The 14953-nt window shown below is 39.2% G+C and overlaps 1 protein-coding gene across 5 annotated transcripts in view; it reads right to left on the reverse strand.

Moving 5' to 3' along the window:
- Positions 1-14953, reverse strand: part of NR2C2 (nuclear receptor subfamily 2 group C member 2) — a 77351-nt gene that overhangs the window by 21287 nt on the left and 41111 nt on the right. For all 5 annotated transcript variants that reach the window (XR_003796558.1, XM_029241834.1, XM_029241832.1 and 2 more), the window contains one exon: positions 5431-5541. Coding sequence is in view for 4 of the 5 variants with exons in the window: in XM_029241832.1 (XP_029097665.1) it covers positions 5431-5541 (111 nt within the window). In the remaining variant the exon portion in view is untranslated. The remainder of the gene's footprint in view (positions 1-5430; positions 5542-14953) is intronic.

The raw sequence follows: 14953 nt of genomic DNA on the forward strand, positions 1-14953 counted from the left end.
TTCAGGAAGATCCCACATGCCACAGAGCAACTAAGCCTGTGCACCACAACTACTGAGCCTGCGCACCACAACTACTGAAGCCTGTGCGCCTAGAGCCTGTGCTCCGCAACAGGAGAAGCCACCACAATGAGAAGCCTGCACACCGCAACGAAGAGTAGCCCCCGCTCACCGCAACAAGAGAAAGCCTATGCGCAGCAAAGAAGACCCAGCCATAAATAAAAAAAAAAAAAAAAAAAAAAAAACAAACCTGATAGGACTGCCAAAAATAAATAGAGTAATCAACCATTATAGCTGGAGTTATCATCACTCCTCTGTCAGCAACTGACAGATCAAGCAGGCAGAAAATCAATAAGGATATACTTGACCTGAAGAGCACTAGCAACCCCCTTGATATAACTGACATGTGTAAACTCATCTATCTAGCAACAGGAGAATATACATTCTTCTCAAGCCTGCATGGAACATTCACTAAGACAGACCACATTCTGGGCCACAAATATATGTATCAAACACACATATATATATCAAAATATATAGCTGAGTGTGTAAGGAAACGGGCACTCTCATACCAGGCTGGTGGGAGTATAAGTTGGTGGAACCTCTTTGGAAGGCAGTCTGGCAACTACTGTCAAAACTACACATAAGGGACTTCCCTGGTGGCGCAGTGGTTCTGAGTCCACATGCCAATGCAGGGGACATGGGTTTGATCCCTCTTCTGGGAAGATCCCACATGCCGTGGAGCAGCTGAGCCCGTGCGTCACAACTACTGAGCCTGCGCTCTAGAGCCCGTGAGCCACAACTACTGAGGCGGCGCGCCTAGAGCCCGTGCTCCGCAACAACAGGCCACCGCGATGAGAGGCCCGCACACTGCGGTGAAGAGTGGCCCCTGCTCGCTGCGGCTAGAGGGGAGCCCGTGCAGCAAGGAAGACCCAATGCAGCCAAATCTAACTAAATAAATAAAAGATAACATTCCTTCTTAAAAAAACAAACAAACAAAATAAACAAACTACACATGACACACCCTTCCAGCAATCCTACTTTGAGGAACTGATCCTACAGAAATACTCACATGTCTTAAATTAAGCAGGTAAAAGGTTATTTATTGCAGCATCCAAAAAATGGGATATCAAACCGCCACTCAAGAGAAAGAGGCAGCTTATTTGTACCACAGGGAAATACCTCCAAAAGAGAGTGAAGTCCAGAGCACTGTGGGCAGAATGTCGACAGGAGTGTAAAAATATGCTGTATTGTTTACATGTAAGCTTGCAGGTGTAGATGCATAGCCCATCTCTGAAAGAATGAATATGCAATATGGTAACAGTGGCTTTTCTTGGGAGAGACGTGAGTGACTCCACGAAGAGGGAGGGAGGGAGACTCGTCTTTTACTCTGTATGGTGTGACTTTGTTACAGTGTGCAACTACTACCCAGTCAGCACATAGAAACAGACAACTCCTACGAGTACCTGAGAGGGGCCACTAGAATATCAGAGCAAGAAAGGAAATATCAGATGGTTGCGGATGGAGAAAGGACAGAGAACAGGTACTGGCTGCTCAATAAGGATATGCAGAAATAAAGAGCCGGTGGAAGAGAGACCTAGGGAAGGAGGATGCTACAAGAGCCCAAGATGCAGTCCCCTGGGGAATGTAGTAAAGATTTCAAACTTTTAAAAAACATATAAACAGCAGAAGTCTTTTCTAGTAACATGTGAAACCTCAAAAAATAAAGTAGATAAAAAAGCACTGTATTATATAAATGTATTTTATAAGCTCAAATTTAAACATTTCTTTCAGTCAAACAATGAGTATAATTATGCTCTCCTGAAAACATAAATGTGAAATGGGGAGTGTGGAGGAATAGCTCTGGAAAACCTTAAAATCCACGGAGATGGCAAAAGAAGGTTTAAGCCAAGATCTGCCCCAAAAAGAATGAACACAGATTACGAGTGCACCAGTGACCTCCAGCATGTCAAATTGGTATATGACATGTTCAAGTGTATTTTTCTTTTAATCTACTTTAATTGCTTTGAAAGCTGGACTAAAAAATGAAATTTGAACGTAATGTTTGTGTAATCTGGGAAACTAGTAAAGAACACAGTTTGAAAACCACTGGCCTAAAAAGACTACATATGATGAAAACCCATGAAATTTACTGAGAAGCTAGATTTTGTGATGGCATGGCTCTGACTAAGCTTCCATTTTCAGACAAGCAGGTGTTCTCCTACAGCTTTTCTTATCTCCATCTCCTTCCTCCCATAGTTTCTGCCCTAGACCTCTGTACCCCAAAAAACAACAGCTCTCAACCCCAGTCACAAGGCTACCTCTCCTGCTCTGAGGACCACCACCCTTCGCACTTGGCCCCAAAGCCCTTTTGCAGCCATTAGGATGACATTATACTGATGAACACAAGTCCATCATCAGATCAGCCCCCTGTTGGTCTGCACAACTAGATATGTTGGGCTTGTGTTGACTGACACCTTAATTTTTGCTATCATTATTAAAAACAAAAATAAATCCTGGAATGGGAACAATAGTTATAAAGGATTTAACTGGGAAAACTGATGAAATTTTAGAATATGGACTATGGACTAGATAATGGCATGTTTCAATATTAAATTTACTGATTTTGATAACTGTATTGTAATTATGTAAGAGAAAATACATGCTGAAGTATCCAGGGCAAAGAGGCATGATGTCTCCACTTTATTCTCAAATGATTCAGAAAAAACACATTATACGTACACCCAGAATGTTACAGCAAACAACTGGTGAATCCGTGTAAAGGGGACACAGGATTTATATGTATTATTTTCCTTAAGTTTGAACTTATATGAAAATAAAACATTAAAAAATTATATAACACAGATGCTAACATTTATTGACATCTACTTCCTACAGCTTTATAGGCAGTATCTCTTAATCCTTTTACAATCCTATAAAACAGGTACTATTACTGCTGTCACTTTACAATTATAGATGTTACAGAAACGTTTCCCAGGGTCACAGTGCTGAGTGGAAGCAAGATTTGACCCTAAAATCTGTTCCATTCAGAGCCAAGCTCCTAAATGTTGCATAGCTTGCCATCCTTACTGAATAATCTTTCCCTCCTAACCTTATCACACAAGCCACTATTTGAGTTCAGAGCACTGTTATTCATTAAAATATCAGAAAATGTATTCTTTCCCCACACCTCAGGGGATCAGAGATCCATTACTGAAGTCAGGACTAGAAATGAAAACTTCATCAAAGCCATAGCACCAACATCAAGAACCCAGAAACCAACCTATGACTTATAACTTTCCTTCAAAAAAACCTAACCTTGAAAAACAGTCAGTTCTGTTGCACTGAGGTAGGTCCCTTTTTTTTTTTTGCCCCACAGCACAGCATGTGGGATCTTAGTTCCCCAACCAAGGATCGAACTCGTGTCCCCTGCAGTGGAAGCATGGAGTCTTAACCATTGGACCGCCAGGGAAGTCCCAAGGTATGTCTAATTTTATTGACAGTGCACAATGAAAAGATTTTCAACTATACTTACTTTACATAAAACCCATGCTAATGGGTTATCTTCCCTAGAGAAACTGAAAGCTCAACGCCAAAGATCTATTCTACAAGACTGCTGCTCAAGAATCTTACTGCATTCTAGCCAGGACAGTGGTGGAACCATGGGCCAAGCACCAGGGCATGGGAACAGCCCCACTATACGGAATGGGATGCCTGAATACCCCTTGGGAAAACAGAAAGATCCTTCTTATACCAATACAGGGGGCTGTATACCCTCTCTTGAAACACAAACTAGCTACCGATGGAGTTTTCTGGAAGAACTTTCTATGTTCTCATCTGCCCTCAGATGGTTGTGAAACCATAATATAACATCCATGGTTAAATGTACAAAGTTAGTTCCTAGTTAGTTAGAGTTGGGAGAGTTATGTAGGCAGGATGCTAACACCTGCTACATAAAACTATAAAGGACTCATTTTCAAGTCACAATCAGCAAATAAGAACAAAGCAAAAGAGAAAAAAATGACTTAGCTATATAAAGTTTCTAATTCTGAGGAATAGTAAAATCTCATTAACGTTGGGCCAATTACTTCTGAATTTCTAGACACTCAGATATGTGTTTCCTACTTGGTGTGAAGAAAAGTGTATGAACTTTGGTATTTATGATAAAATATTATGTAATACAGACATGATGGAAATATAATTTTTAACAACTCATTTCACTTTACTTATTAGAACTCTTCTATGCTTAGTTTATAATAATCCATAAAATCACTTTTAAGAATGGGTGAACACTATGGAAGTCATCTACTTATTACAGCATACTACTCACTTAATACCGAGTTTTAAAATAAAGAAACTGTAAATGAAAACAATCCTTTACTTATTCACTCAAATACCTGTCCACCTGCTATTCTCTCAAACTTACGCTACATAACTAGAGTTTTTTCTGCCGTTCATTTCCGTGCATGATTTGGTTTGGCCTTTTGAGATAACTATGAATCTCTTCTTTTTTTTTTTACATCTTTATTGGAGTATAATTGTTTTACAATGGTGTGTTAGTTTCTGCTTTATAACAAAGTGAATCAGTTATACATATACAAATGTTCCCAAATCTCTTCCCTCTTGCGTCTCCCTCCCTCCCACCCTCCCTATCCCACCCCTCTAGGTGGTCACAAAGCACCGAGCTGATCTCCCTGTGCTATGCGGCTGCTTCCCACTAGCTATCTATTTTACGTTTGGTAGTGTATATGAATCTTTAATGTATGTGTGTCATCAATAATTTTCCCTTCTTCTTGCTTGTTGATCATGATACATGTACCTTCTCTTTGTTCAGTGGGAAAGAGGCAGGTTCAGAGCCTGGGAAGACTAAACCTCCCGTAAGTGAATATCATCAATTAGTTAACAATAACAACAATACTAGCAATAATAGTTATTATAGATAATTAGTACATACCGAATGTTATTATGTGCCAAGCACCGTTTCAAGCATTTTACAAGCAATATTCACTGATTCTTCCTAATAACCTTATGAGATAAGTACTACTATTATGTACATTTTCTAAATGAAAAAAGTGAGACATTAGAAAAGCTATAAAATGGGGCACTGGATTTGACTTCAAGTGGAGGTCCACATTCTTAACGACTAAGACATACTACCTCTCAATTTTGAAGCACATAAGTAATAAATGGTACTTCATTCCAATAGTTTGAAGTGACAGTTCAGACTTTTAGATTGAAAGTAAGTCAGCTTAGTAAATGTAAAATCTTTCTTCTTTTATCTTTTAAAAAATAAGTGAGACTGTACTATACTTGATACCTAAGAAGCACAGCTCCTTAGTGAAACCCTTAGGCAGGTTTGTTTTCAGAAACGATTCAGGGAAGGCAGGTCTGCCCTCAGGCAGGTGGCTGGCCAAGTGGGACTGGTGCAGGTACCTGAATGCGCTGAGGTGAGGCTACCGCAGAATCAGTGGAGATTATCTGGATGCGCGGGGAGGGGCTGGTCATCCCTGGAGATTCCGGCCGAGAAGTCTGTGTACGTGGTACCTGTGGGTGAGAAGAGGGCTGCATCACAAGGGGGCTTAGAAAGATGCCCAGTGGTGGTTTGAGGACCATGCCTCTTGCTTTCACTGTGGCTATGAGTGATAAAATTGTATAGTTTTCGATGACAAAGGAATCAATGAGATATTTCCACAGAATGATCCTAAGAAACAGCTACAATAGCTGTTTCTAATGTTGAAAATGCAAGAAAAAATGAAAGGTATTTTCAGGTCTGCTCTGCACAGCATCAATAAAATAAAAAGCTACCAAAATAACTTCTTAGAGATCATCTTTGAATTTTTTTCACTGTCTCTAAGGCCAGCTATAAAGCACTCCTTTAAGATGACAGGTTCCAGAAGACAGGCTCTCACAATACTGTTGAGGATGGCAAACAACCAGAATTACACTGGAAACTACTGGGATTAATACTTGTGAAAGAATCTGGCAACCTCCCATCCTCACTGGGATAAAATCGGAAAAAGCTCATCAATAACACAAGGTCAATACCCACTAAAGTCAAGGTTCAAGGTTCTGAATGGTCACTTGGGCACCTGAAGTGAGTAGATATTATTTTTCCTTGAATAAAAGTATATCATGAACCAATGCTTTTCAAACTTCAAAAAAACAAAAAACAAAAAAAGGAAAAAGAAGGAGAAGAGGAGGAGGAGGAGGAAGCAACACTTCCCAATTCTTTCTATGAGGCCAGGATTACCTGATACCAAAACCAGACAGACATCACAAGAAAACTACAGATCAATATTCCTTATGAATATAGATGCAACAATCTGCAACAAAACTCTAGCAAAATGAATCCAGAAGCATATAAAGAATCATACAGTATGACTAAGTGGGATTTATCCCAGGAATGCAAGGTTGGTTCAGCATATGAATCAAACAATATAACATACCCAAGAACAGAGGACGAAAGCCAAATGATCATCTCAATGTACAGAGGAAGCATTTGACAAAATTCAACACTCTTTCATGATAAAAACACTCACGAAAATAAGAAGTACTGGGCTTCCCTGGTGGCGCAGTGGTTAAGAATCCGCCTGCCAATGCAGGGGACAGGGGTTCGAGCCCTGGTCTGGGAAGATCCCACATGCTGAGGAGCAACTAAGCCTGTGCACCACAACTACTGAGCCTGCGCACCACAACTACTGAAGCCCGCGTGCCTAGAGCCCGTGCTCTGCAACAAGAGGAGCCACTGAAATGAGAAGCCTGTGCACGGCAACGAAGAGTAGCCCCCGCTCACTGCAACCAGAGAAAGCCTTCTTGCAGCAGCAAAGACCCAATGCAACCAAAAATAAAGTAAATATTTAAAAAAAGAATAGAAGTACTGATATTCCATCAATCTGATAACGAGTATCTATAAAATACAGCTAACATAAAACTTAGTGATGGAAGACTGAAAGCTTTCTCCTAAGATCAGGAACAAGAAAAAGATGTCTGCTTTCACCATGTCTACTTGACACTGTACTGGAAGTTCTAGACAGGGCAATTAGGAAAGAAAAAGAAACAAAAGCAGCCAGATTTGGAAAGAAGGAAAACTATCTCTTTTTGCAGATGATACGATCTTGTACACAGAAAATCTGAAAGAATCCACAGAAAAACTATTAGCGCTAGTAAATGAGTTTCAAGGTTGCAGAATACAAGACCAACATATAAAAATAAGTTATCTTTCTATAAGTTAGCAAAGAGCAATCAGAAAATAAAATTAAAGGAACAATCCCACTGACCATAGCATCAAACACAAGACAATAGGAATAAATTTAACAAAAGTGTAGTATTTGAATACTGAAAACTACAAAACACTGTTGAAAGAAATTAAAGAAGACCTAGATGACATCTGTGTTCATGGATCAGAAGATTTAATATTGTTAAGATGACAATATTACACAAATTGATCAACAGATTTAATATAGTTGCTATCAAAATTCTAGCTGTCTACATTGCATAAATTGACAAGCTCATCCTAAAACTCATGGAAATGAAAGGGACCCAGAATAGCCAAACAATCTTGAAAAAGAACAAAGTTGGAGGACTCACACTTCCTGGCTTCAAAACTTATTATAAAGCTACAGTAATCAAAACTGTTGGCAATGGCATAAAAACAGACACAATGACCAACAAAACAGAACAAAGAGCCCAGAAATAAACCCTCCCATATGTGGTCAGATGATTTTTGACAAAAGTGGCATGCCAAATCAATGGGGAAAGAACAGTGTTTTCAACAAATGGTAATGGAACAACTGGACACAACATAGAAGAATGAAACTGGACCCCTCCCTCCTACTATATGGAAAACAATTAACTCAAGAGAGAGAATTCTGGGAAGATGGTGGAGTAGGAAGCACCAGGAATCTCCTTCCCTACCTAGACCACAATTGCACTGGTAGAATCTGTCTGATGTAACTATTTTGGAACTCAGGAGTCTACTGGAGGCTTGCAATTTCCAGGGGAAGCCTTGGACCATAAATTGCAGTTAATTTTGGTCAACTCCAGCTCCTAGCACAGTAGCAGCAGCTACCCATTCCCCACATCTACCCTATAACAGGCACCTGTGCACATGTTCCAGAAGCAGCTTGCACACAGCTTGTGGGAGCCAGGGTGGGCAAAAAGGGCCCTTGTCCTCCAAATACTGGGGATCTGTGCTCCAATCAATGATTGCTTCCTCTGATCCCACAGGTGCAGACAAAGAAGGGGTATCCATTGTCTTTGTACTTCTTCCTACTGTTGCAAGCCCCTCCATTTCTGCTGAAGTGATTTCCAGGGGACTTAAAAGACTGGATTGCTTCCCCCACCTCCCCATTTTTCTCTTTATCCTCTATTGGGAACCAGACATTAAAGACAAGGACATTCAAAACTAACTGCATATACAGGGACAATTAGAAAGTAAATACACATGCTCAGAGAAAGGCACAGGTTCAGAAAAGACCCTAGAAAAGACCTTAAGTTTACATGTCAGGATGCTCCTTGGAAGAGAAACAGCTTACAACAAAAACAATAAAGTAACAAAAAACAGTAAATATTTGGAAAGGGAGAGAATCTGATTTCCAGAGTTACCACATTATTAGATTTAAATGTCCAGATGCAAATGTTGTTTCAACAACAACAACAAAACCACATGGCATACAAAGAAACAAGAAATTATGACCCATTCAAAGAAAAAAAAAATCAACGTAAGTTATCCCTGAAAAAGATCTCATGTCAAATGTATTAGACAGACTGAACTAAAGGAAGACGTGGAAAACTCAACAAACGATGTAAGAACACAATGGAAATAACAATAAACAGATAGAAAACCTAGAAAGAAACCAAAAAAAATTTTTTGGAGCTGAAAACTACAATAACTGAAATGAAAAATTCACTAGAAGGATTCAAAGGAAGATTTGAACAAGCAGAAGAATCAGTTACCTTGATAGAAAGTAGTGAGTCTGAGGAACAGAAAGAAAAAAGATTGAAGAAAACTGACCAGTGCCTATGAGGCCTACAGGATACCAAAAAGTAGACCAACATAGCATTGTGGGAGTCTGGAGGACAAAAAGGGGGTGAGCAAAGAATATATGAAGAAATAATGTCTGAAAACTTCCCAAATTTGATCAAAGACATGAACATAAACATCCAGGCTCACCAAACTCCAAGTAATAGGAACTCAAAGAGACCGAAATCAAGACATTATAATCAAACTTTCAAAAGACAAGAAGAGAACATCTTGAAAACAGTAAGAGAGAAGCAAACTATCACATACAAAGGACCTGCAATTAGATTATTTGCAGATTTCTCATGAGAAACTTTGGAGGCCAGAAGGCAGCTGGCCAATACAGTCAAAGTGCTCAAAGAAAAGAAACCTGTCAACCCAAAATACCATACCCAGCAAAACTATCCTTCAAAAGTGAGGGAGATTATAATTAAAATGCAAAAGTTAAAGATAAAGAGAGGATTCTAAACGCAGCAAGAGAAAAACAAAGAGTTAATTTTATAAGGGAACCCCCATAAGGCTATCTGGTGATTTCTCTACAGAAATGCTGTGGGTCAGAAGAGAGTGGCAAGATAAATTCAAAGTCCTAAAAGGGAAAAACCTGCAACGTAGGATACAGCAAGATTATCATTAGAATAGAAGAAAAGTCAAAGAATTTCTCAGACAAGCAAAAACTAAAAGAATACGGCAATACTAAACTTTTAACCTAAAAGAAATATTAAAAAGTCTTCTCTAAATAAGAAAGAAGCAAAAAAAAAAAAAAAAAAAAAGCAGCAGCAGCAAGAATCTATAGGAAAGAAAAAAAACCCCCCACAATTGGGGCCTTCCCTGGTGGCGCAGTGGTTAAGAATCCGCTTGCCAATGCAGAGAACTGGGGTTCGAGCCTGGTCCGGGAAGATACCATATGCCGCAGAGCAACTAAGCCCGTGTGCCACAACTACTGAGCCTGTGCTCTAGAGTCTGCATGCCACAACTACCAAAGCCCACGTGCCTAGAGCCCATGCTCCTTAACAAGAGAAGCCACCACAATAAGCCCACACACCGCAACGAAGAGTACTCCCCACTTGCTGCAACTAGAGAAAGCCCATCTACAGCAATGAAGACCCAACACCGTCAAAAATAAATAGATAAATAAATTACTTAAAAAAAACATAATCGAAAAGTATATCACTTACATAAGCCAGTACGCAGATTAAAAATTTAAAAAAAAATTTGGGGGGTGAAAGTGATAACTACAATGAACAGCAAAAGCATAAACATGAAGATATAAAAGAGGACATAGGGGCTTCCCTGGCGGCACAGTGGTTGAGAGTCTGCCACCGATGCAGGGGACACGGGTTCGTGCCCTGGTCCGGGAAGATCCCACATGCCGTGGAGCGGCTGGGCCCATGAGCCATGGCCGCTGAGCCTGTGCGTCCAGAGACTATGCTCCGTAACGGGAGAGTCCACAACAGTGAGAGCTCCGCGTACCGCAAAAAAAAAGAGAGGACATAAAAATCATAAAATGTGGGGAAGGGAGTAAGAAATTGTAGATTTTTTTTTTTAGAATGTATTTGGAGCCTATATGACAACCAGTCTAAAGCAAGTAGATAACAGTAATAGGTTAGCATACCTGAAAAACAGGGTAACCACAAATCAAAAACATTATTCACAAAAACTAAAAATAAGAAAACACAAGCATAATATAAAAGAAAACCATCAAACCACAAAAGGAAAAACAAAAAAATGGAACAAAGAAGAAATATAAAATCAACTGGAAAACATTTACAATGGCAATAAATATATATCTATTAATATTTACCTTAAATTATATGCCCCCATCAAATGACACAGAGTGGTAGACTGGATAATAAAATAAGAGCCTACAATATGCTTCCTACAAGGAACCCTTTAGAGCGAAGAACACACATAGATTGAAAGTGAAGGGATGGAAAAAGATATTTCATGCAAACGGAAATGAGAAGAAAGCAGGGGTGGCAATACTCATATGAGACAAAACAGACTTTAAAACAAAATCCATAAAGAAAGACAAAGAAGGACACTATATAATGATAAAAGGATCAATACAAGAAGAGGCTATTACACTCATTAACATATGCACCCAATATAGGAGCACCTATATAGATAAAACAAATACTAACAGATATAAATGGAGAAACTGATGAGAACACAGTAATAGTAGGAAATTTTAACACCTCACTGACATCAATGGACAGATCGTCCAGACAGAAAAATCAATAAAGCAACAGAGATCCTAAATGACACAATGGAACAGTTAGACTTAATTGATATTTTCAGGACACTACATCAAAAAAAACCCAGAATACATATTCTTTTCAAGTGCACATGGAACTTTCTCTAGGATAGACCACACACTAGGACACGTAACAAGTCTCAACAAATTTAAGAGGATAGAAATCATTTCAAGCATCTTTTCTGACCACAATGGCAGCATGAAACTAGAAATCAACCACAGAAAGAGAAATGAGAAAAAAAAAAAACGATTACATGGAGACTAGACAACATGGTACTAAAAAATCAATAGGTCAACGAAGAAATCAGAACATATGTTGAAATAAATGACAATGATAACACAACCATACAAAATCTATGGGATGCAGCAAAAACTGTCCTTAGAAGAAAGTTCATAGCAATACAGGCTTTCCTCAAAAAACAAGAAAAATCTCAAATAAGCATCTTAACCTGCCATCTAAAAGAATTAGAAAAAGGAGAACAATCAAAACCTTAAGTCAGCAGAAGGAAGAAAATAATAAAGACCAGAGAGGAAATAAAGAGAGATTTAAAAAACAACAGAAAAAGAACAATCAAACCAAGAGCTGGGATTTTGAAAGGGTAAACAAAATCTACAAACCTCTAGCCAGGCTCACCATAAAGAAAAGAGAGAGGACCCAATAAACAAAATAAATGAAAGAGGACAAGTAAAAACTGATACCACAGAAATAGAAAAAAAACATAAAAGAATACAACTATATGCCAACAAATTGGACAACCTAGAAGAAATGGACAAGTTTCTAGAAACATACAGCCCACCAAAACTGAATCGAGAAGAAATAATTTGAACAGGCTGATTACTAGACGTGAAATAGAATCCGTAATTTAAAAAACTCCCTGCAAACAAAAGTCCAAGACCAGATGGCTTCACTGGGGAATTCTATAAAACATTAAAAGAACTTACACCAATCATTCTCAAACTCTTCCAAAAGAGTGAAGAGGAGGGTACACTCCCAAAGTCGTTCTAGAAAGCCACCTCACCCTGATGCCAAAACCAGACAAAGACACCACCAAAAAAGAAAATTACAGGCCAATATCTTTGATGAGTACAGATGCAAAAATTCTCAACAAAATATTAGCAAACTGCACCCAACATACATAAAAAAGATCATACACCACAACCAACTTGGATTCATCCCAGGGTCACAAGAATGGTTCAACATACATAAATGAATCAGTGTGATACAACACATCAACAAAAGAAAAGACAAAACCACATGATCATCTCAATAGACGCAGAAACAGCATTTGATAAAATTCAACATCCATTCATAATAAAAACTCTTGCCAAGTAGGTATAGAGGGAACATATCTCAACATAATAAAAGCTATTTATGACAAACCCACAGCCAACATAATACTCAATGGTGAAAAGCTGAAAGCGTTCCTGCTAAAATCTGGAATAAGGCAAGGATGCCCACTCTTACCACTTCTATTCAACAAGTTTTGGAAGTCCTAGCCACAACAATCAGACAAGAAAAAGAAATAAAAGGTATCCAAATGGGAAGGAAGAGGTAAAACTGTCATTATACGCAGATGACATGATACTAAGATGCAGAAGACCCTCAAGACTCCACATAAAAACTACTAGAAGTCGTAAGTGAATTCAGCAAGGTAGCAGGGATACAAGGTTAACATACATAAATCAATTGTATTTCTTTACACTAGCAATGAAATATTAGAACGTAAAAAAAAAAAACCCTTTAAAAATCGCATTAAAAAGTAAAATACTTAGGAATAAACCTGACCAAGGAGGTGAAAGACTTACATGCTGAGAACTATAAAACACTGATAAAGGAATTTGAAGATAATACAAAGAAATGGAAAGATATCCCATGTTCTTGGATTGGAAGAATTAATATTGTTAAAGTGGCCACACTACCCAAAGCAATCTACAGATTTAATGCAATGCTTATCAAATTACCCATGACATTTTTCACAGAACTAGAACGAATACTCCTATAAATTTTATGGAACCATAAAAGGCCCAGAGGGCTTCCCTGGTGGCGCAGTGGTTGAGTCCGCCTGCTGATTCAGGGGACACGGGTTCGTGCCCCGGTCCAGGAGATCCCACATGCCACGGAGTGGCTGGGCCCGTGAGCCATGGCTGCTGAGCCTGCGCATCCGGAGCCTGAGCTCCGCAACGGGAGAGGCCACAACAGTGAGAGGCCTGCGTACCACAAAAAAAAAAAGACCCAGAACTGCCAAAGCAATCCTGAGGAAAAAAGAATAAAGCTGGAAGCATAATCCTCCCAGATTTCAGCCAATACTACAAAGCTACAGTAATCAAAATCTCATGATATTGGCACAAATGCAGACATATGGATCAACCAGAAATAAACCCACACACCTATGGTCAATTAATCTTTGACAAAGGAGGCAAGAATACACAATGAAGAAAGGACTCTCTTCAGCAAGTGGTGTTGGGAAAGCTGGGAAGCCGCATGTAACTCAACAAAGTTAGAACACTCCCTCACACCCTACACAAAAATAAACTCAAAATGACTTAAAGACATATATAAAACATGACACCATAAAACTCCTAGAAAAGAACATAGGCAAAACATTCTCTGACATAAATCGTAGCAATGTTTTCTGAGGTCAGTCTCCCAAGACAATAGAAATAAAAACAAAAATAAAACTTACAAGCTTTTGCACAGCAAAGTATACCATAAACAAAACAAAAAGACAACCTGCGGACTGTGAGAAAATACTTGCAAATGATGTGACTGACAGGGGCTTAATTTCCAAAATATACAAACAGCTCATACAACTCAGTAACAGAAAAAGGCAAACAACCCAGTCAAAAAATGGGCAGAAGACCTAAATAGATATTTCTCCAAAGAAGACCATACAGTTGGCCAAAAGGCACATGAAAAGATGCTCAACATTGCTAATTATTAGAGAAATGCAAATCGAAACTATAATGAGGTATCACCTCACACTAGTCAGAATGGTCATCATTAAAAAGTCTACAAATAGAAGCCCTGGTGGCACACTGGTTAAGAATCCACCTGCCAATGCAGGGGACATGGGTTCGAGGCCTGATCCGGGAAGATTCCACATGCCTTGGAGCAACTAAGCCTGTGCGCCACAACTACTGAGCCTGCGCTCTAGAGTCTGCAAGCCACAACTGCTGAGCCCACGTGCCTAGAGCCTGTGCTCCACAAGAGAAGCCACCACAATGAGAAGCCCGTGCACCGCAATGAAGAGTAGCCCCTGCTCGCCGCAACTAGAGAAAGTCCCTGTGCAGCAACAAAGACCCAACACAATCAAAAATAAAAATAAATAAAATTTTTTTTTAAAGTCTACAAATAATAAATGCTGGAGAGGGTGTGGAGAAAAGAGAACCCTCCTACACTGTTGGTAGGAATGTAAATTGGTGCAGCTTCTGTGGAAAACAGCATGGAGGTTTGCTAAAAAACTAAAAGAAAGAGTTGCCATATGATCCAGCAACCGCACTCCTAGGCATGTATCTGGTGAAAACTCTAATTCAAAAAGAAACATCACCCCAATGTTCACAGCAACACTATTTACTATAGCCAAGACATGGAAGCAACCTAAATGTCCATCGACAGATGAATGGATAAAGAAGATGCAGTGTGTGTGTGTGTGTGTGTGTGTGTGTGTGTGTGTGTGTGTGTG

Source organism: Monodon monoceros, unplaced genomic scaffold, assembly GCF_005190385.1.
Source record: "Monodon monoceros isolate NGI ecotype Baffin Bay Population unplaced genomic scaffold, NGI_Narwhal_1 Super_Scaffold_3, whole genome shotgun sequence".
Classification (NCBI taxonomy): Eukaryota; Metazoa; Chordata; class Mammalia; order Artiodactyla; family Monodontidae; genus Monodon; species Monodon monoceros.